At 39.3% G+C, this 23,849-nt stretch overlaps 1 protein-coding gene across 3 annotated transcripts in view; it reads left to right on the top strand.

The window, feature by feature from the left end:
* Positions 1-23,849, top strand: part of rap1aa (RAP1A, member of RAS oncogene family a) — a 228,748-nt gene that overhangs the window by 160,547 nt on the left and 44,352 nt on the right. For all 3 annotated transcript variants that reach the window (XM_041195540.1, XM_041195541.1, XM_041195542.1), the window contains exon 2: positions 19,378-19,463. In XM_041195540.1, coding sequence (XP_041051474.1) covers positions 19,407-19,463 — 57 coding nt within the window. In that variant the 5' untranslated portion in view covers positions 19,378-19,406. The remainder of the gene's footprint in view (positions 1-19,377; positions 19,464-23,849) is intronic.

The raw sequence follows: 23,849 nt of genomic DNA, 5'->3' as shown, positions 1-23,849 counted from the left end.
CTGCTTCTGTTTTGTAATTTTGATACCCTCTCATCTTCTGCCAGTGTATATACCTTTTTTATTGCCATTAATAGTTAGCGATGTATGCTAGAGTTATGGTCAACATCAGACTACATTGTAGTGTCCTAGGAACAGCAATTTTGGACTACTTGTAGTATAAGTGCTGAGTGATAGGTAGCTGGAAGGATTAATTTTTGTAATTGTATTGAATTCTGATGAGCTTCTTCATTGTAGTCTTAGTTCTGTCCATGTTAACTGATAATTAAGTTCAAGAAATAGGCATTACATAACTGAATCCAGTGCTCACATTTAATTATAGTGACAGATATGAAGCAGTCTGTGGCAGCATGCAGCAATACCTGGACAGCATTCAGGCTTGAGCTAAGTAGCAAGTAACATTCATACTACACAAATGACAGGTAATGACCATCTCCTCCAACAAGAAAGAATCTATTCATGGTGTTCCTCTCCATGACATTCAATGGCAATATATCCCCCACCATCAGCAGCCTCAGGGAAACCATTGATAAAGAAACTTAACGGCACAAGCCACAAATACCAAGGCTGTAAGAGCAAGTTAGAGGCTAGCAATTCTGGCAAGCAACTCCCCTTACTCCTCAAAACTTGTACATTATCTACAAGTACAAGTCAGGTGTATGATGGAATATTCCCCATTTGCCTGAATGTGTGCAGCTCCAACGAAACTTGAGCTTAACATCATCTTGGTCAAAGTGACCTTTTTAATTGACATCTCATTCTCTACCTTAAACATTCACTGCCTGCACTACCAGGGCATACCAGTGTGTACCATCTACAAGATGTAGTGCAGCAACTGCTTCAACAGCACCGTACAAACTCATGACCTTCACAACTTAGAACAAGACAAAAGTTGCGTGGGGAAGTTTTCCTCTAAGTTGCACTTCATTCTGTTTGAAAATATATTGTTCCTTCACTGTTGCAGGATCAAACTCCCTCCCTAATGGCACCATGGGTGTATCTGCACCACACAGCAGCTCAAGAATGTAGTTCATCACCGCTGCTTTAAAGGCAATTAGAGATGGGTGATAAATGCTGGCCTTGCCAGTGATGCCCACGTTCCATGAACAAATTTTAAAAAATTTGAGTTTACTCTCTGCTGGATACTTCACAGACCTAGGCTGAATGGTCATTCAACTTGCATTACGTATTTATCTTTCTTTCAATTTTTGTGAGCTTGGATCAAGATAGTTGTGATAATGAACTTGGGGTCAGGAATTTGAACTCGAGTGCAACTTATTAACAAGCGATCTATTTGCCGTGCGGTTTTGAAGTACAGAGCCAATTTGTGGGCTTGCTACAGTTAGTGGTATAATGTGACACTAATTTGCAACTCAAGGTATTTGAATTTTCAAATTTTCATATTGCAGAGAAGTAAGTTATATGTTTGAATTATTTGTCATCACCTGGATGAATTTCTTTTTTTAAATCTCAAAGCCAGGTTGCTTACAGAAACTTTAAAATGCAATTTGCTGAACTGGCTGAACTTTGGCCCTTTTCTCCATCAGTAAAATCTATAAGTAATAAATGGATGTAAACTTTACAAATCCAACTCTAGCAAAGCTTTAAAGCAAGATGTCCTCCAACTCCATGCATTCCCAGCTGATCTCCCACCACCACCTCTCTGTAAACCTGAGGTCATCTAAAACTGCTGCCAGTGTCTTTTGTTTGCTCCCAAGTCCCTTTCACCTATTGCCCTCTATGCACTGACCTATGTTGGCTCTCAGCCAAGCAACACCTTGATTTTAAAATTCTGATCCTTGCTTTCAAATCCTTAAATGGCTTTGCCCTCTCTATCGCTAATCTCCTCCAGCCCTATAACCCTCCAATCTTTGTTTTTGTCTAATTCTGGCCTCTTGAGCATCCCTGATTTTAATTGCTCCATGATTGGAAGCCTGCCTTCAGCTACTTGGGCCCTAAGTGCTGGAATTTCTTCCCTAAACTTCTGATTCTCTATCTCTCTTTTTTCCTTTAAGACGCTCATTAAAAAACCTACTTGCCCCATCCTGTGCTCTAGAGAACAGGTTGGACATAATTCAGAAATTTTGACTTTTTATCCCATTTGACCACACTGACAAACTGATGTATTTGTCCTGCAATCCTCCTCTGATACCTCCAACCCTATTCCAGCTTGTTTGTTCAGTAGGAGAATTTGATAAAATATAATCTGTGAAGAAATCGGCTCTTTTTAAATGATCCTATCCTTGAACTGCTGTGCTCCAGCTGCCCCGCCCACTTCACGCTGTATCTCTGTGCATTGTTCTAGTTAGGCATGCTGCTGCCCAGTTGAAACTGGTGACTGTCTTCCATTTGCTGGCTGCTGTCCCTGAAACTAAACAATACATCCATTCTTAGACACAGATCTGAAGTTTAAGATCACGTGCTGAGATTGCTGTTTGCCCTATAGCGGGAGCCCAAAGTCGTAGAGATCTGTAGGACGTTAAATATTTAAGCATTTCTCATTTTGGGTAGCAACCTGCTGATCTTCCATTCAGAATGCAGGAAACTTTTAACCAACCTAATCATCCTCCCTTTGCCCAACTACTCCCTTAGTAGAGTTGGCTGGTAAATACAATACTTTGGCATTTGCTGCATTGAAAACAATTATGTATAGGAGTATTAATGTTTTGTTTCTTGACTCAATCGTATTTCTTTGAAGACCATATTCTTTCTGTTGACCTATATATATTTTGACCTTAATTGTTTTTAATGTGCCAAATTAACTATCTAATTGGATATCCTAGTGGAAAGAGGTTTATTGTAGTCCAATTAAATTACTTTGCAGCATTTAACTGTTAACTCTGGGCTTCGAAAGAGGAGTGGGATTAATTGCATGGCTTTTTCAAGGAGCCAGCACAAACTCAATGGCCTGATTGGTCACCTGCACTGAATGATTCTATTCTTTGCAGATATGTTTGGCTGAACTTTCTGAATGAAGTTTTGAAACTTGTAAAAGGAAAATATGCACATTACCAAGGAAGGCTGCCTTGATCCCTTTTGTTTTACCTTGTAAACTTTTAAAAAAAAAAGGCATGTTTTGTTTCTCTTGGATATCTACAGTTATTGTACAGCTGCTCATAGATACAATTATCTAACTGTGAATGATTTTGAGCTGAGCAATAACATTTAAGGAAAATACGCTTGGGATAAAAATGAATGTTAATTCAACTTTGACCGTGAGAAAACCATGGCAATTATGAGGTAGCCAAGGAGTGGGTTTAGTTCACCGTCATCATTTAGCTCCAACGGGGGGTAAAAGTGATAATGCCCAAGAATGCAGTTCCAGGGAAAATCCTGATTTTTATTGCTGCCAAATTATTTGCATGTTATACTTTTCAGATTTAAGTGCAATCACAATGTTACAGAAGTTGAGATTCAATTAAAAATGTTATTTGCACACCAGATTGAGAGAAGGGCTATGGGTAACAACATTTTGAACATTTGAGTGTATTACATTAGATATGGTTTTTGTATTTCTGTATCTCTCAATTTTAACTGGTCTCAAAACATTCCTTGAAATTTTGTCAGATCAAAAGACAGGACTTGAAATCTGTAGCAGCTATAAATGTGTTTTCTTTTTCCCTTCATTATTGGCTGTGTGATTTTAAAAACACTTAGCTTCTGACAAGGTGTCAGTGTCATCGTTGGAAATGGTTTTAACACTTTGCACCACTGTGGACCAGTATCTGACAATCCCCACACAACAAGCCACTGATTCCAAGGATGCTGCTATGGGCATTGTCCACTGTAAGTTAAAATAAATATGATGAGTAGTCTGTGTGGGAATTGAATTAACCCTTCCTCTTCACCATTATATTCTCCTTGCCAACTGAAGGGAAGCTAGAAAATGATTCTGCACCAAATTCTTGTTCGGTCAGCATCCCCCTAGACCCAGAGGTAAGTGTAGCCATAATTCTGCCAGAGGCCACAGTGAGGGACAGGTATCTCCTCCAAAAATCTCTTATACTAACCTCTCAAGTACTAATATCAGAAACTGTTGGGTTCATCTTGAAGCAATACTAAAACCTGCAACTTGAAATCAAGCACAGTTATTTCCTTTTTAAGCAGTATTACAGTGAGCCCTGTTGTGCAGTAATACAGGTTCATGGCCTGCTGAATTGGCTGTTGACATTCCTGCTTTGAGTACCACCAACTCAGGAAGCTGATCTTGGCCATCAGAAGGCTTTAACTGGTAAATGTTAATCAGCTGTAATATTGTGAATTCGAGGATTACCAGCTGCTGGCAAGGGTCAGCTTGTTTCAGTGGTAACACTGTTTCAGAGTTTTAAAAGTTCAATTCCAGCTGCAGAGTTTGAGCACCTTCCTAAGCTGAGACTTCAGCACAGAACTGAGGGTAGTGCTACTTTATCAGAAATGCAGTCTTTCATTTGAGACGTTAAACTGAGGCAGTGTCTGTCTGTTCAGGTGGATGTTAAAATTACATGGATGGAGAGGATGTTCCCCCATGTCCTGGCCAATCTTCATCCTTTAACCTACATCATTAAAACAGCTTTTATTGCTGTTTTTGGGACACCTTTACACAGTTTGACTGCTGTATTTGCCTAGGTGACAATAGTGATTACATTTGAAAATTCCATCCCAGGGCCATTGAGATTATGAAAGTCATTGTAGAAGAATGGTAGCCAGCAAGAATGAGCGACTCCGTCAAACATCAGATTAGAGGCACCCTCTACATGGTCATACACCTACACCCAGCCACCTAAAGTCAAGGAAGAGCTTCATGAACAGTGTTATTCCATTACAATTAACCCCATCTGAAGCCCTCATCGCTTTGTGGAAAGACCAGCACACCTGTCTCAAACAACCCCCAGCTATGGAAATTCTACTGGATGAAAGCCTTCCCCCAGGAGCTAATTACAACTGGGCAACCTGGAAGTGCCTTAACAGACTTGGAACTGGTATAGGTCATTCAAAGGTGTCGCTAAGCAAATGGGGATATACAACCAGCCCAACAACTTGTGAATGTGGAACTGAGCCACAGACTATGCAACATCTCCTGCAATGCCTATCGCTAGAGGAACCCTGCACTGTTGCAGATCTTGCCGAATTCAACAACAAGGCGCAAAAACATGTCCAGTTCTGGCTGGGCCATGAATAGACTGTCCGTGGACACGATAAGATTATAGAAGTGCCCATTTGTTTTTCCACATGGTAGGCTTAAGAAACTAAAAGGTGTTGGAATTTTGGCAGCATTACTTGATATTGATGCAATTGTGTTACCAGTTTATTTGGAGATTTTGACGTTACTTTTGATAATCATTGGATACTTAGGAAAATATTGCATTTAGTTTTGTCTGAAGTACTAACAGCAAATGAGTGCAGACGAAAGTATTACTGCTACCTAAAAGTATTACTGCTACCTAGATACTATAATCTGATGTAACCAATATTTGATGTTTTCAGTTATGATAATGTAGCATTACCTACAATATATTGGCATACCCATTTACTGCTACTTCAACCTGATCATGTATGCTATGTTATCCAATACATTAGCCTCTCATCACATGGCTAGTTTAGGAATCAAAATGTGGTTAATTGCATTCTGTTTGTCTATTAATCATGTTTTATTTGCTGATGTCATCGGGCAGGTAATTGCAATATACACATTTGGTGCATACTTGTTTGCTTCAACCTCTTTTTGTACCTTTATTGTAAAATGAGAGATGACATGTGTGTTTTTGCTCAATGAGTACTTACTTCTGTGGTTACTGAGTTATTTCACTTTTTCATGAAAAAAGCCTCTCTTTATGTTGTACTATAGTTAAATATGGCAGATTGCTTCATTAAGCTCTATGCTCTAAATGTGGGTGTCACTGGTATTTATTGCCCATCTCCAGCTTCTTTGAGCACTCCAGTCCATCCGGTGAAAGTACTAAGACAGTGTTAGGTATGCCACAGTTTTCACCCAGTGACATTGAAGGAACATCAGCTAAGGATGACATGTGACATGAAGGGAACTTGGTGGTGTTTGGCCAAAAGTTTGGGAAGTGTTGCAGAAGTTTTGGTGAGGTTCTGCAGTGCACACTAGCCATGGTATGCCCATGCTTGAGGGAGTGAATGTTTAATCTATTGGATGAGAGTTTTGATCACTATCATTGCTTTGCCCTGGATAGTGTCGAGCTTGAGTGTTGTAGCCACACCCAAGGGGGAGTCTTGAATTGTGCCTTGTAAGTGAAAAGGCTTTTGGAGTTGGAATGCAAGCCACTTGTTGAATATTATATGTTTAAGTAACTATGCATGTGACCTATATTTACTTGTATTATGTGTAGGGCATTTTCTCAGTTACTACATTTGGCTGAAGCTGTTGTATTATTGAGACACCTTTAGCTAATCAACAATATCTATTGAACAACACTTCCATGGTCTCCTGCACTAGGGGCCTCCACTTGGGTTTCTCAAAGGTATGATTTTTGGTTTTAATTTGTACAAAGGTGAACCTAAATACCTCCTAAATAATTAGTTTATCTCTAGGACAAAAACATGAGGGAATCATTTGAGTATAATGTACTGTAATCAGACTCGTGCAGAATCGAGTCTTTTGAATGAATCATTTCAACAGATAAAGTCATATTAAGTGTGACCATTGCAAGTAAATCCTTTCCATTCTAATCGGCTGTGTGCCTAGAGAAATTCACTGGCTTTCCCTTTTCCCAGAGTTACATTTTAACACTTGATGTAACATTATTATTGAAATTATTTTGAGAGGTTCACTACTCTTGAAAAGTGACTGCAGATTCCTCTTTCATGCACTGGCTTGTTTTACAATTGTTCCTGTAATCAAATAATGCATGGTAGTGTTTAATAACTTAGTAGGTTGCATCCTACACTTCAGCCATACTTCCACAGATCAACAGTCACACTTCATAGCCATAATCTAATTAACTTTGTTCTAGCCAAACATCATGTTTTTGATGCAATTTTTTCAAACCTAATTTGCTGAACTTCAGTTGAAAGGCTGTTTTAGCTGGTTTGCTAAGAAACATAGCTGCTGAGCCCAATAATAATACAGTGGACAGTATGGCAGGGAATCACAATTGTAAACATTCAGATTAACTGTTTTCTTGCTGTAGGCCATTTAGTGACAGGCTGATACATTTGTGCTTGAAAGGGAAGTAGAGAAAAAGAATGAGGCTTTTTCATTAAAACTCCCTATGTTTTGCTTTATTAACGTATGGCATATTGCTTCATTTAAGCTCTATCACCCATTAAATGAGAGGAATTGTACCAAAATTATACTTAACCCAATTTTGGCATGGTAAGTACTTAAATCAAAAGATGCTTTTTCTTATGCATTGTAGTTTTAATCTTTTCACCATGACCATGCTGCCTTTGGAAATTTATGCATGTTTGCCTTGTTTTGCTCTTCAGACTACCACCTAAGTGCCCTTGTTTTGGTACTTTTCACGGTTATGGAATCTGCTGCTGACATTTTTTTCATCTTGAAAGTTCAGGCTTAATTCATGATTTTAAAGCTTTTGCTATGACCAGTAGTACAGTGGGTTACCATGTGTATCTTGAGTTCTGTCATTTAAATACTTTTGATCATCTGGCATTACCTTGAACATCTTCAAACCCTATGACTGTCTGCTATCAACAAAGCACTTGGTGATTATCTACTGTCCTCCAACATCTGTAGTTGATGGCACATCCTTTGATCCCTCCTCCTATATGCTATACAGCTACTGCTTTAGTACACACGCACACTCTAGAATCTCTTCATGATCTCACTCCTGCTCTATGGGCCAGTGATCTTATTTCAGTTCCCCAAACAATTCTTAATCTATTTTTGCTTCCACTCCTCCATTCTTTGTCTGTTGTTTTTGGCTTCTGGTGAACTTTCACATCTTGCCCATCAATTAAAGCTGCACCCAAGAAAACTGATCATCTCTTGACCATAACCTTGCAAATCTCAATATTTAAAAGAAGTTGAACACTCTTATCGCTTATACTATTTCCATTTGAGAGAGTTTTTTGTATCTCTCACTCAGATATCCCTCCTCTCTAGCCTCAAATCCACTCTTAGCTTCAGCTTTTCTGTATTTTCTTCAGCTTCAGACCTTGTTACTATATAAACAAATGTCGAAGGTGGAAGTGGTTGGCTCTTGACATCAAAGAAACACTCAGGCGAATGTGGCATCAAAGGAGTCTAGCAGAATTTAATTTGACATCACAGTGACGCACAATGAGATAGTTATGGTTCTTGGAAGCCAATCATTGTAGCCCTAGCACAAAACTGCAGAAATTCATAGGGCAGCGCACTCTGCCCAACCATTTTAAGCTGCATTGTCAGTGACCATTTTTGCATCACAGCCTAGAGTCGGGTGTTTGCTAATAATTTCAGTGTTCAGTTTCATTTATAGCTCTTGAATAATGAAGCAGCAAACCTACAGAATTTGAAGAGCTAGGGATGAGAAATGACAGGTAACTTTCGCAATTGATGAGTGCCAGGTACTAACTACCTCCAGGACGAAACCCAACCATCTCCCCCTCAATATCACCACTATGGCCCATTGATTATTGACTAGAAACTCACCTGAAGCAGCCATATTGAAGATTGAGGCTATCAGAGCAGAGTGGCCGGAGTAGATCATCTTTCAACCCCTTAAAACCACACTAATATTTCTCTGTCTTTTCTTTTGTTGCAATGCAATAAAATGCTGGGCAAGAAAAGACCATTATTCCATTTAATCTCCTACTGGTTTGCCTAATTTTAAGACTAGGAGCCCTCTGCTTTTTAACAGGAATGTAGTCAGTCTCTCCCCTTAAAAGAAACCATAGTTTTCTGTTCTGCCATTTTTTTGTAATTTTATTGTCCTTTTTATATAAAAAAAACCCAAAATATTTTCCTTTTGTCATTCCCTCATTTTAAACTGTTCCCTTAGTCCACTATTCCTTTATCGAGCATATAAATTTTACTGTGTAATTTATCTGTACCTAGGTTTAAAAAAATATATAATTTCTATTAAGTCTCCCTTATCTTAATTTTGAGAGTTGAGATCCAGGGTGGGCCCCCTAAATTCAGGGATCTGCTTTGGTCTCCTCCAAAAATCAACTTTTTGCAATAATGCGAACAAAACTAAACACTGAACCCAAGGTGTGGTTTCGGCAAGACCAGGTACAACTTTGTCACCTTTCTCAGATGCTTGTAAATTCCAAGCACGACATCACTCAACCACCACTACTTCATTTACTTGTCTCTGCCCCTGGTCTCCTCAGCCTTGTCTTGTCCTGTCCTTCATCTGATTTATTGAGCTTTAGGCATGTTGCAGATTTTTGAGAAAGTAAACCCTACCAGACATTTACGATTCTTGTAAATTTTGTCATGTACATACATAACATTATGGTGTTGTCTTTAAGCCATTCCTCCGCAGGCCTTTTAGAAGAAACACCAAAAGTTGCAAAAAAAAAAATGCGTTGGCTTGTCAGAATGAGAGGTGGCACTTATGAAAAGTGATAGAAATCAGGCCTCTCCTAATTACAGCAGAGAAGTTGGAATGATTAGCATGACAGGTCACCAAGATTAAAATGGTTATGTTGCATCGATAGTTTCACTGGTCAATGAAACTAATGGGAGGACACAAATTTAAAATCATTTAAGTTGGTCATTTTTAAGAGGGTGATTAGAATATAGAATTTATATTTGAGAATTGCAGAGTCAATGAATTTTTAAAAGGGAATTAGATAATTACTTGAGAAAAGGATTGTAAGGATATGAGACATGAACAGAAGAGGGAGGATTGGAGTGTTTTGTGGAGAGAAGCACAATACAGACTTAAGCTTTCTTTTGCTGTAAGATTTTGTGAAAGAGTTCCAAATTCTAAATTGTAATTTATTGCATGTTATACTGAAACTTGCCAATAATGTCTTTCCTTTGAGGGCAGATGTATTTTGCTATCACCGCACCCCCAATTTCCTCCATCTGAATTCTTAACCTTGATAAAACTTGACCACTTGGTTTGTTCCGATGGGGACCATTTTAAAAATAAGTTGATTGTTCAGGAGTGTAATGGTGTTTAGTGCTTAGCTGCGCTCTTCTAGATAATGTCTCTGAATTGGTGTGCAGTGAAGGCATGAGCAGGAAGCAGGCAAAATGGTGTCAGTCATTTCCAGTGTAATATAATAAATGCAAATAAATTCACTTGCATAAGCTGAGAGGAGCTTGTAGTGCAATGTACTCCTGAGTCACTTACGATTTGCATATACTCTGTGTCAATGGCTCTTATAAAGAACTAAATGTTGAAAATAGATTACACTAATCTGAATGGTTTGAAATTGCTCTTTGAAAGTAACTAAATAGCATTTCAGGGGCATGCACATGAGTGAGTAATGCTAATTTGTTTAATCCCCTCGAGCACTGTTTATGAAGTCATGTAGGACTCTGCACCATATTGCATGGGTGGTAGGTAATGTTCCTGCAGTGTGAATGACTCCTCCCAGGTGCACACTGACCGCACAGCACAGTAAGCTTTCCTGTATGCAGCTGCACTCAATCCTTTTTAGCAAGATTTTATTATTTTTGACTGCTTGCACATTGTGTTTTCTTAGTGTGTTTTATTTTGAAAACTAGGTTTAATGTGACATACAAGTGGGAAAACGAACATTGTTCATTGCACTTCCAGGGATGGCAGACTTGTGACTTTTTTAAATCACTTAGATGGCAAGAATTACAATATTGATCATGAAGTGATTCAGCTCAACTGCTGCTGGGTTTATTTGTTGCAGCTCGGTATCATGTCCATTGCATCTGTATTTTAATTAACTCCTTTTAAGATCCTTTCAGCTGCTAGATCACCACTAGGATTGACTGATTTATAGGCCTTGTATTCTCAGAAAGGAACTGTTAGAAATTTGACAAGGTATTTCTCTCTGATTTAAATTTTGAGGCCAGTGAATAATTCCAAAACGCCAGTAGTGTAGAAATGAGTATGGAGGGAATGAGATTTTTCTTTATTTTTCAGGCATCCAAGTTTACAAAACATTTTGTGTAGAGGGACAGTAATGTTTTTAAAGCATCAGTCAATTCCCCTAATCAAAATTTTCACTTCAGTATTAAGTTACATCCATGGAATTGGGACTGGCCAGTATAATCTAGCATAGGATGTGTAGCTAGCAGACTTCTAATCTACTTTGAGCAAGATTCAAATTCAGATCCTGGAAATGAAAGGCATTTATGTAGATCTGCACTAACCAATTCAGTGAACTTGAGTGATCATTTTGGTGAATACTTAGACCTCTAATGTCTCAAAATGTGTAACACAATGATTTGGCTATTAGAAATGGCATATTGGAAACAAAATCGCAGAAAGCAAGTTCTTATTCTGGTGATAGTATGCAGGAAAGACATTATATAATAGTTACATTGTTCAGGCATGGCTATACAAAGATGTTTTGGGCTTTGCCTTTCAGATGGGAGTCTGGATTCTGATTTTGCCTTTCCTAGGTTTGAGCCTTGGTGAGATCATACCTAGAGCATTGTGTGCAGTTTTGCTGATCTTACCTGAGGAAGAATATACTGGACATAGAGGGAGTGCACTGAACGTTCACCAGACTTAATCCCTGGGATAGTGGGATTGTCCTATGAGAGATTAAGGAGACTGAGCTTGTATTCTCTCAAGTTTAGAATGAGAGGTGACCTCATTGAAGTGTACAAATTTCTTACAAGGGTAGATGCAGGGAGGATGTTTCCACTGGTTCCGGCAGGGGGGTGGTGGGTGGTTCTAGAACCACAGGACACAGACTCAGAATAAAAGGTGGGCCATTTAGGACCAAGATGAGGAATTTCTTCAGTCGGGGTGGTGAATCTTTGGTGGTGAATCTGTTGTCTAGCCCAGAGTGGTCAGTCATTAAATATATTCAAAGCGGTGGTCAATAGATTTCTAGATACCAATGACATCAAGGGATTTGGGAATAGTGTGGGAAGATGGCATTGATGTAGAAGACCAGCCATAATCTCGTTGAATGGCAGAGCAGACTTGAGGTGTCGAATGGCTTACTCCTCATATGTTGTTATGATCCATCTGTTAGGCTTCAATATTGGTTATTTTGAAGTGATCAGTTTCCTTTTCACTTGTATATGAGCTTCACTGATCCATCTGGGACAGGCCACTGTTCATTACCCACGCCTGTAATACCCTTTTATTATTGGCTCTCCTGAATACATATCCACATATTGCAATATGGACAAGTAACTAAGCTAGTTCCGTGACTGAAATTCCTGCAGTTTGCAATGTGATAAGTGCCCACCCCACCATGGGCATGTTATAAAACCCAGCTTTGTAGGCCCCTAATGTGCCAGGGTGGGGAATTTTTTTTTTATTATTCATTCATGGATGTGGGTGTCGCTGGCTAGGCCAGCATTTATTGCCCATCCCTAATTGCCCTTGTTCAGAGGGCATTTGGTGAGTCAACCACATTGCTGTTGGTCTGGAGTCTCATGTAGGCCAGACCAGGTAAGGATGGCAGACTTGTGACAATCGGCAATGGTTTCATGGACATCAGACTTTTAATTCCAGATTTTTATTGAATTCAAACTTCACCATCTGTCATGGTGGGATTTGTACCAGGGCCCCCAGAGCATTACCCTGCATCTCTGGATTACTAGTCCAGTGACAATACCACTGCCACTGCCTCCCCTTATATTACATTAGGCTGCTGGAAATGGCTATAGAAGCCTAAGGAAGGGTGTAATCAGCTTTTGTTAGGGCTGATGTTTCAGGCCACTGATGGTGTAACCAGTTATGTCTTTTTGTCACATTCTAAATTCATGCTGTAGTATACCTCGTTCTACAACATACACGCTTCCTTTGTCAAAAGCTTAAAACCCATTCTCTGGATCCCAGCATTATTCAGTGGTTATGTTAGTCATATGTACTTTAGATTGTCATGCTAAAGGCCAACATATAACTTGGTGAGGAACACGTTAAGCGCAGCATTGAAAATCAGCTTAAATTTTCCCATTCCCATGCAAAGGTCTAATACACAATTATATTTTCACCTTGGAGCGCTTCCAATATTCTTCTACTCGGATTACATTTTTTTTACCTTGAATTTATACTTTTAAAAATGGGGCTTGCAGGAAATGTGCAAGAGCGCACAATGTTACAGGTTGTAATTTAAGAAATTTGAATATTGCACACAAAAAACTTCTGCTCTGAAAATAATGCACATAATTCCTTGATCTTTTAAATGTCAATCATCATTTTTCCTTGCAGTTCATGTGTTTTAAAAAAAATTCCAGTTTCCAAGAATGTTGCAAAACCTTCGAGCTGGGCCGCATGAGAGATGAATGGTGGCATATTTGCTTGCAATTACTACTGGCATTGTTTGAAAATATGCAGTAAATTCCAACGAAATTCTGTACGCTACATGGTAGCAATAAAGAGTAGTCAATAAGAATCATCTTGGAACTTGATATGCAATTAATCAGGACCTTGATAGCTTTTGGTTTGTTTTTAAAGATGTAATATATACAAAAGCTGAGTGGGTTAAAACATGCCATTGCAGTGAGAACTCATACCAGACTATCCATGGCAAAATCATTTTTTTTTACCTGCAGCAATAGACTTGTAAGTGGCTCTGTGATGAGATTAAAACGCCAGCTAATATTCTCTCAAAGGAGAGCGGCTGCTGCTTATTGTATCTGAATAATTCAACTAGCTGATTCTAGAAATCCTTGATCAAATTCTATTTGTGACAGAAGCAAAAAAACATGCTGTAGCTTTTCAATATGGCCGCATCCTTGTGTGCATTTTACTTGTTGGCTTCCATAATCGCCTCAGGCCTGATTAGCCCAATTCAGTTCCCTTTAAAAATTCCAGGTTCTGTACTGAAAGAAAGTACACATCACCTTCTCCAACTTTCCCCTGACACGGGAGAAAATCATACCAGCTGTACCCCATTCACCACTGGTATCTTCTGCTGTCTGACCTTGCTGCAGTTTCACTGGTCAATGCAATCATAGTTGGTAGTTCCTCATTTTAAGGAAAAGTGCTTTTTTTTTACAAAAAAAGCCCTTGGCCCCCATAGGATGTAATGTGATAGTGATCACCCTACCCTCTCCTATTCCCAAGATGTAACACTTGACTGGGAAGGCAGAAAAGTCAAAGTTCTTGGGCCTATAGGAAGGAATATCAGAACTGACCATGGACCATTTCCTTTGGAAACAAAAATCCGAATTGGCATGAGGGGGAAAAGAAAGGAAACTTTACATCTCTTTCTTGCTCCCTCTACTAACCCCATCTGAGGGAGTTTACATGTCTTTACCACCCCTCCCCCACTTCCTGTCCTACAATCTCCCTTCACCTTTCCTACCTATTCTATTCTCTGTTTCCCTTGCACGGGCTCCCCATTTTGTCTCTTTTCTCTGTCTGTCTCTCTCTGATTCAAGTAGCTTTTGTATAAAATGTAACTGTTGGAATTTCTAATAGATAAAGGAAATATAAAAAACAATTTCTAAAAAGGGTCTGAAGTATGTATGCGTGGTCAAAGTGAACCCCCTCCTGCCCGCTGCATCTCAAGATTGTCCTGGTGATTGGCTGGTAGTTTTAGCTTATTTGCATATAATCAAAGATGGCAAAGTGATTTATATGCTGGAACAAGGTGGTGAAAGTGTGCTTTCCTTCCCACCCACTGTCCACACCACCACCACACCCCCCCCCCCCCCCCCCCCCCACTTCCATTTATGCAGTTTTTGTGTTTCATGACCTTACATGGAGAGGAAGATTTGCTAAGAGGCTGCTATACAAAAGATAATTGGTGAGTGATGTCATTCTGTCTTTGAGCTGATCTGTTCATCGGGTGAGCCAAGATTCAGCTTGTAAAATGTAAACACGCAATTCACTGTGTTTACTCCAAGCTGCATCATCAGCTGAATTGTTTTTTCCAGCGGCTTTCAAACACAGAAATTGTCTTGCACTTACTCCCTGCGGAGGATTCTTAGCTGCTTGAAATTGAGTCAGGAGGAGATGCATTTCCATAAAAAGGCATATTCTCTGAGAAAAAAAATGGTCTGCAGCATGGGGAGGAAATGGCCAGAAGCGGAACTAATAAGTGTTCTGCAATGCAGTACAGAGAGGGGAAAGGCAACGGCAGAGCAGAGATGGAATCCAAATGTTGCAGTGGAAAGCTTAACCAGTTTAGGAATCTTTAAAATATTTCTTCAGGCTCTGGATTCTAAGCCAGTTTGAGTGTTTACCCTAAATTCTCTCATTGTGGCTTTTGAGAGAAATAACCAAAAAGTACTTAGTGTAATGAATTTTTGTGGTTAATTGGAAAGTAAAATTTGCAACTATTATAAATGATAAAATGCCACCAGAATTTGCAGTTGGTATTTATTTCTGTAATGCTGAAGTTGAGCAAAAGTAGACACATGTTCCCAACTTTTTTTGCAATAAATTGATAGCACAAGTCATCTACTTGTACAGCATCCTATGTTAGTTTAATGATCCTACAATTGTGCAGGTGAATCAGGGAGTAGCCAACAAGGTACTCAGTTCTTAATTACTTCTTTCCCATGATTACTGATCTTAAATTGCAACTTTTAATGAAAGACAACCCTGATCAATCTTCATCTGCAGATCTGACATGGGAAATAGCCGCCTTAAAGTACCGCCCTAGAAACCACAGTCATAAATAACATTTCAAATTCAATGATGAGAAACATACAAAATTACAACACGGAACAAAGCTACTTACCCCATTGTGTCTGCCCTGGCCGGCGAGGAGCTATATAGCTTAATCCCAGTTGAGTTGTTGGTCTGTAGTTGAGGCAGTTACAGCACTTCAAGTGCATATCCAAGTACGTTTTGAATATTGAGGGCTTATAGTTCTACCATCCTTTCAGGCAGAGTGTTCAAGAACTCCTCCACCCTCTGGCTGAAAAAAATTCACCCTCTAATGCCCTTTAAAGCTCTTACTGTTTATCTTAAATATATACCTCTGGTTATGGATTCCTCAATGGGGCTTTCTTATCCACTCCAAATCCCTCATAATTGTATACACTTAATTAGGTTTCCCTCAGCCTCCTCAGTCCCAAAGAAAACAACCCCAGCCTTTCCAAACTTTCTTCATAACTAAGTTCCTCTAGTCCAGACAACATCCTGTGAAAACCAAAACAAATCATGAAGTCAGTGCAATACAGGCGTATTAGATTTGGTGAGGAGAAAGGAATAGTCAACAGCAGCAATAGCAAGGTGAGGGGAGATTGAGCAGTCTCACATTGACCAGGGTGGTCTTCGTGCTGTAGGTAAGGCAGAGTCTAGATTGAAGAATTCAAACAGGGAATGATGTGACTAGAGTTAGGTATTGTGGAGGATGTGCTTGTGGAACTTGGAGGAAAGGGAAGTTACAGATGCAGTTGTAGTTGGAGGAGAGAGGGCCTCCAAGGTGGGCTTTTTGAAGAGGGAAGTCATCAGTGGAGACTGCTTGTGTCAACAAGAGCTGGGCTAGTGTCGTAGCTAGGTGTTTAGGAGTTGAGTCAAAGTGGAGGGCATAAAGGATGGATCTTATGGAGGCGAAGAGCTTAATGATGGTTGGGAGTGGATTGAGGAAGTCCAAACGAGGCTAATGCAACCAAGTAAATCATTGCAATTTTCAAACCGGCTTCTTTGTGTTGAGGGTGGAAGGAGTTGAAAAGGCTGGAGGGATTGATAGAGAACTTCAGGATTATCTTTACAGTACACAGCCGTGGAGGGGGAGAAATTATATTATTGAAGGTGCTTTCAGTTAGATCAGATTCGTTCCTCAAAGTTCACGAGAATGAAAAGAATTTCTACAAGTCCATTGATTTTTTTAATATGTTCTAATTTCAATGTACACCTGTTTAGACACCCTGGACCTTCAGGCTTACTTGTACATTTGAAATTTTAATTGTGGAGAATTTGTGTAACCAGGGCTGCTCTAATTATCATACTCTATGCCAGATATCTCCCGAAAGCCCTATATTGCTCAGTTGAAATAACCATTCATTATGGGTTGAGACAAATTATTTCATTCAATCTTCGGGGAATAATCTTGAGCATATCAAAATGGATGGTATAAATGCTACAAAGTGTGAATTGTAGAAAAAGTATCTGTTTAAATGTGCAGAAAACCAAGAACCAGACATTTACAAACCTGCTGGAATGCAAGTAAACCAATTTGAGAGCCATTTGTTCACGTGCATTTCCAAATTTTAAGATTTTGATAGCCTAGTTGCTGCTGCTAAAGAGATTGTAATACAAGTTTTGCTGTCAACACCTTTTTGTTTTGTACTTTGCTCTAGCATCACTTTTCAGCTCCACTGATGGAGAGGGCTTGCTCTTTGCAAGAATGAACACAAGTCTCAAATTTGTGCATGGATGGACCAGCATGAAAAATGAGTTTGCCTCAAAAGTGTGCGCTGGAACTGATCAGCGTATTGAGACCATCAGTAATTATGGTGTGATGAAGCCTCTATTTATAAGATAGGACATGATTGAGGAGTGACCTACTTTAATTGCTTTAATCTGTAACATAGCAACACTATCACTAACTTTACCATACTGATTTAAAACTCCCCTCGGTGTTGGGATTTCACTAGAGTATAATGGGCATATCAGATGTCTTTGCCATTTCTGTTTGGAGGTGAAAACATTCAACAAAAACAGCTATAGATTTTTTTATTCTTCCAGCTCGAGTTATCTAAAGGGTATTTTGAGTTGTGTGGCACTAAGGATTACAAGTCAGTCTCTAGTAGTGGGAGAAGTTTGAGTTCATGGATTGAGTGTTACATGTTCAAGCAGAATTGTAAAGCACAATGTGGCTATGCAATTAGACCCACTCTTTTGTCCTTTCCCCATAACCCTTCAAATAGTTCCTTTTCCATATTTATCCCATTCTCTTTTGAAAGTTACTATTGCATCAGATTCCACCTCCCTCCCTCTTTCAGGCAGTGTATTCCAGATTAGAGCTCACTCTATGTAAAAAAAAAAATCCCCTCCAGTGTATTTGCCTAAGCATTTCTTTCCTGTAGTGGATTGTCACCAATATGCTCAGTAAATCTAATGACACCATTAGGCCTGGAAGCATATTTATGTGGCGTCAAGACTGTTTGATTAATTTAAAGCCTTTTAAGCAGTGGATTACATTCTTTTCAGAGCAGGCTGTGTGCAAAGCAGGTTTTTTCAGTGTTTTATATTCTGTTGCCACGGGTGATTATGCCTGCCAACTCTTGATGTGGGCAACATAAATGGGACAGGAAGAATGTTTTGAACAGGACACCAGATTGGGGTGTGGTCAGGTGACAGGAAAGAGATTTTACTGTGAGATGTATGTGCACCAGTATAACATTGCTGTATATTAAACAAATGCTGCTCTGAGAAAGTGTTGTGGTGAACTGTGAATGTTCTTTCCGTTCTTTCACTGACCATAGCTTGAACTTGGGGAATGTTTGTTCCTTAGATGTATGAGTATTTATGCATAACTACTATGTGGGATGTAGTTGAGCTGTTACGTGATTTGAAAGTGTTGCATGCAATTCTAAATGATCTGCCTGTAGGGTGTGAAGTGCATAAGAGCCCTATTGCTATAGCCTGAAATGTCCCTGTATGGATTAGATATTTGGGTGAATTTTTTGGGCTTATCCTTTTTAATCTTCAGCCTTTCTCCCTTCCCCCCACCTCACGCCCAACCTGATTTTCATTCCATTGAAATGGAGTTCAGAATTGCTTATCTCGAGCAGAGTCTGCTGACTATTTAAGATGGCTAGTCATTTTGCACCAGTGCAAATGTTAAATGCATTATATGAGCATGGTTGATTCAGCAGCCTAGTAAGTCTGGCATAGTTGATCTGATTTTGAATTCTGGAGCAGCCTGCCTTTGTTGCTAGTTTCATTTATTCAGGCCTCTGGTGCTTGTAGTGAGGTGGCTTCCATTTTATCTAGCATGCTGTTCTGTTTGACATTGCAACATTTTTAATAATGAAAAACTGTAGCTCTTTGAAATGGAGGCACAAAGAAAAACCTCCATAGGTGGTAGTGGGGTTGTCACTTTAGGTTTGTTTTTCTTCCTTTACATAGCAGGATTTGTTAAAGATATGAAAAAGAGAGCTCTTTTTTCTGGATTTTTGTAGATTATAATATGGTGAGCAGATTATTTTTAAAAACCTGGCTCGTCTTTGTAGAGTGCTTTTTTGGAGACTAAAATTCCAAGTCGTCATCTCTCCCTATTAGTTTTCGTATACAACAGTTTAATTCACCAGTGATGTTGGCGAAGGCAGATGAATGCTAAGCTGTATACAAAATACATGCTTTGTGGATTGTCTTTTTGTTCCTAAATGGGCTGTACCTTTTTGTCTTGCAGATAGTGACGCTGTTCAAGAACGTCACAGGATGCGCGAATACAAACTGGTCGTCCTTGGTTCAGGAGGTGTGGGGAAGTCTGCACTGGTAAGTACCAATGAAAGCATTAGCAGTAGCTCAGTTGTCCTATTTATAGTTATAATTTACTTCAGTCCATATAAATGGGAGTATTGGGAAAGCTGTCTCGCTTCAGGTGTTCAGATGATGTTGTTTGGAACTAAATTATAATTTTGTTCACTAACTTCGAATCAGTGGCTGGGGTTTTTCATTTGTGGCCCTGAGCTGAAGTTCCCAACCCATGTTCTCTCCATCACCAAGACTACCTACTTCAGCCTCCATAATAATGCCTGTCCCTTCCCCTGCCTCATCCCATCTGTGCATTGAAATCCTTATCCACGTCTTTGTTTTCACCCACTTTCCACTTTCTCAACTTGAGCTCATCCAAAATTCTGCTTTCTGTATTCTTAACTTGAATAGAGTCCTGTTCACCCCTGTGCTTGCTGAACTATTTTGGCTTCTGTTCTAGCAATATATATTTTTACAATTCTTTTTGTTTCAGTAAGTGGCCTAATCTTGCACCTTCCTATCTGTACCCTTTGCATCTCTACAACCATCTGAGATCCTTGCACTCCTCCAATTCTGGCCTCCTTGTTCAGTCCCAATTTTCATTGCATCATTGTCAGATGTGGTTTTGGTTGGTTAGTTCTAGAATTCTTTTCTCTAACATCTGTCCTTAAAATCCTTAAAATCTACCTCTTTGACCAAGAGTTCGTTGCTTTTCCTAATCTCCTTGTGACTTAATTTTTTGTTAATGTCCTTGTGAAGAGCCTTGGAATATTTTATTGCGTTAAAGGCACTATATAAATGCAAGCTTTTTAAATTTGCCTTGGACAGTAGTATTGATTAGCTACCCATTATATAAGGCACCTGATATTCATTTCCAATGCAGTCAAGAGAAATGAATATAAGAGCAGGTGATCTGATACCACCAGTTTTGTGCCACTGCCCAAGGCACATTTCTGCCCTGTAGTATCTTGACCTTTTGTGTACTGATAGCGACTTAGGAGCAGGAATTAGGCTATTCAGTAAGATCATGGCTGATCTAGTTGTGGTCTCAACTCTACTTTAATGTCTGCCCCTCATAACCCTTGACTCCCTTGTCTATTAAAAATCTGTCTAACTCTATCTTAAATAAATTCAATGACCCAGCCTCCACTGCTTTCTGGGGAAGAGAATTCCACATACTAACGACCTTCTGAGAGAAAACATTTCTTCTTATCTCAGTCTTAATTGGCAGACCTCTTGTTCTTAAATTGTGTCCTCTGGTTCTAGTCCTTCCCACAAATGGAAACATCTGAATCAGTCTCTCAGTGACTACTGTAACTGTCTTAATGTGTGCCTAATCTGGAATGATGCATTTGCAAGGCAATATCCTTACATAATCAGTGACTTGGAAGTGCTACTATAGCTAACTTGAAATTCTACTAACAGTGCATCTGCACATGTACCTACTCTTTTAAGTGCACATCAGAACCTTGTAAAGTTTTATAAACCACTTGCCAGCTTGGGTGGATGTTATTGGAAGAGAAGCGAGTTGTCCATTGTCCTGCTCATTATTCTTCAAGCAAAGCCATGAAAACAGATTGACCAATTGTCTCATTGTTTGTGGACCTCGCTCAGTGTAAATTGACTGCCATTGTTTCCTTAAGTGACCGTACTTCAAAATTTATCCATTGGATGGGAAGTGCTTTTGGATATTCTGAGGATATAAAATGCCCATAAATGTGAATTGATGAATTCTTGAAGTGTTATTACTTGTTGGACTAATCTGAAAACCTTAAAAGAATGAGCCAATATATTAAACTGCACTTGGAGCATGATACTATGGCTTGCAGTTATATTAATCATTTAGCCTTGCACCTCATAACATTTACATTGAAATGTGTTTCATTTAGTTGAATCAACAGATCATGTGATTTGATGAAGCACATCACTGAATCTTCCAAATTGAATACCGTTTCATCAGTAACTGAAATAAGCCAAAGAGCTTTGCCTCTACATAATATTTAACTTTGAATTTTTTTTCTCTCTCACTTGCTTTCCTGCCAGCATAAAGCCCATGATCAATTTTATATAAAAATTATTGGATTAATATATGTTTTTAGTCCACAAATTGTCAGCCTCAATTGTGCCAAGGATTGCACTGTTTGTGTGTTGACTATATTTTAATTAGGAAAATGTCTGTATAATAAAGGCTAACTATTAGATCAACTGTTAGTTTGTTTTTTCCTAAATTGCGAATTAATTATGTTGGGAAATTCTCTACTCCTTTTTTCTGTTGTCATTATTAGTTTTTGGTTATGGTTCCTGGATTAATGAAGTGGTAGCCATGTTGAGTAGAAGCATCTTCAATATTCATTCCTTTCGGATGCCCTCTGTTGTTAGGGTCACTGGCTGGCAGTACCAAGCACGACACCCCTTTACCTTCCTTCAATCTTCACGACCTGTTTCCACTGATTCCCTAAAGATGCCTGCCAAGATAAGCCTGTTGTTTTTCATTCCACTTGATGTTCTTGGAGTGTGCAGCCCATCATGGGCAGCTGACTGACCAATTGCTTGTAGGTCACCATTTGTAATTTCTTAATGATTCCTTGTCTCAACTTAAAAATTCTACCTTTGCAGTAGGAATGAATATTCTGGCATCCTTAGTAAACAGAGTTTACACCTGTTTTCTTGGCTGTTAGCCAGCACATTGCTTGTCTTATTATCCATGTTGGTTTCCATCTTTAAAACATTCTGTTATCTTTGTTTTATTCTAACTATATAACCTAGTCCAACCACCCTTAGTTTTCTCTTCAGGCCCTCCAAATGCTTCCTAAAGTTATGAATCTCTGTTGTACTCTTCCCCTTCTCCACTTTAAGGCTGATGTATGGCTGCTGTTTTTCAGTTTCTTGCTATAAACTCCCCAAACATCCTTGGTGTTGGAGGACAAGGATGCAGAGCCAGCCTATAAACTACTTGGGTGCAATCCAGTAGGATTTAATCATGACCATTTTTTCAGAGTAGAGTTTGGTTTGTTATTTAGATTTTTTAAGAATATCTAATAAACTGTAATCTTGTTAAGTACCCCTTGCTAGAACTTCACGGAACAAATTGAAACTTCTCTGGGACAGCCTAATGATGATTCACCCCTTGCCCTGCCCTGCCCCAACCAGCCATATATCCTGGGTGCTTCAACCAAAAATATTTCAAAGAATATTGCTGTTTCAGCCTAGATTGCTGAGAGCATCCATGCAGCGGATGTCAGTTGTGTTTAATTCTGTACATGCAGAATCGACAGCTGGCCGAGTATCCGGTGTAAACATCAACAGTTGTAACTTGAAAGTAGGTGTGATTCACACCTACTTACAGATCAACAAGATTTGCCTAACAGTTGCTCAGTCCCTGATGTGCCTTGTTTTACTATTCCTTGTATTCTAGCATGTAACTATCTGAAGCACCCAATTGCTCGAATTCATTCAATTTTACATTAGTTGGCAGCTATACTCTAAATATTGTGACTAGTTAGTTTATCTGTAGTGCTGCTGATGATGAAGTGGAAGTGAGCTAAATAAAATATTCCTGTACTCAGTGCCGAACAGTTTAATCAAAATATAATGCATTTTTCTTAGGTCACCTGTCAACCCTGCCTCTTCTGGTATTAGAGGGTCGGCTTTATTAATTTTCCTGGCCTTTTTAAGTATACTTAACCTTGTTAGCTTCTGAAGCATCTTTCCAGATCCTGTGAATGAATAGTACTGTTCCTATCTTTTTGCAGTCATTTCATATTTGCATTGTGCTGAGGCCTTGTATTGAAGCAGTCTGACACCTGAAGCAGCATATCCTTGCAGGTCTGTCTTCTGCTTGTTTCAGTCAAGCTTAGGTTTTTTTGTGTGTGCTGGTTTTGTGACATGTGCAGGTCAGAAGAAATTTTATTGGTGTGGGAAAAAAATAGGGCAACTTGACAGTGACCTAGATTACAGCATAGGAGGAGGCTTTTCAGCCCACAGTGCCTGCCACAGCTCTCTGAGAGAACAATTCAGCTAGTTGCATTGCCCTGCCGTCTCCTCTTGGCCTGAAAATATTGTCTTCAGTTGTTTATCCAGTTCTGTCAAGCCAAGGTTGAATCTGCCTCCGCTATAGTCTTAAGACAGTGCATTCCAAATCCTGAGTGCATTCCAAATCCTGACTACTACTAGTGTGTAAAAAGGAAAGGTTTTTCCTTATGTCAAGTTGATATATTTGCCTTTCACCTTAAGTTGGTGACCTCTGGTTCTTGACCCTTCCATCAATAGGAACAGAATGCCCCTATCTACTATGTTTAGACCCCTCATGATTTTGAACACCTTTATCAAATCTCCCATCAACCTTCTCTTTAAGGGGAACAAGTCCAGTGTCTATCCACTAACTTGAAGTCCCTCATCCCTTGAACC

Source organism: Carcharodon carcharias, chromosome 9 (assembly GCF_017639515.1).
Source record: "Carcharodon carcharias isolate sCarCar2 chromosome 9, sCarCar2.pri, whole genome shotgun sequence".
In the NCBI taxonomy this organism is placed as follows: Eukaryota; Metazoa; Chordata; class Chondrichthyes; order Lamniformes; family Lamnidae; genus Carcharodon; species Carcharodon carcharias.
Note: the sequence above shows the minus strand (reverse complement) of the source record. Positions and strands in the feature narration are given on the sequence as shown.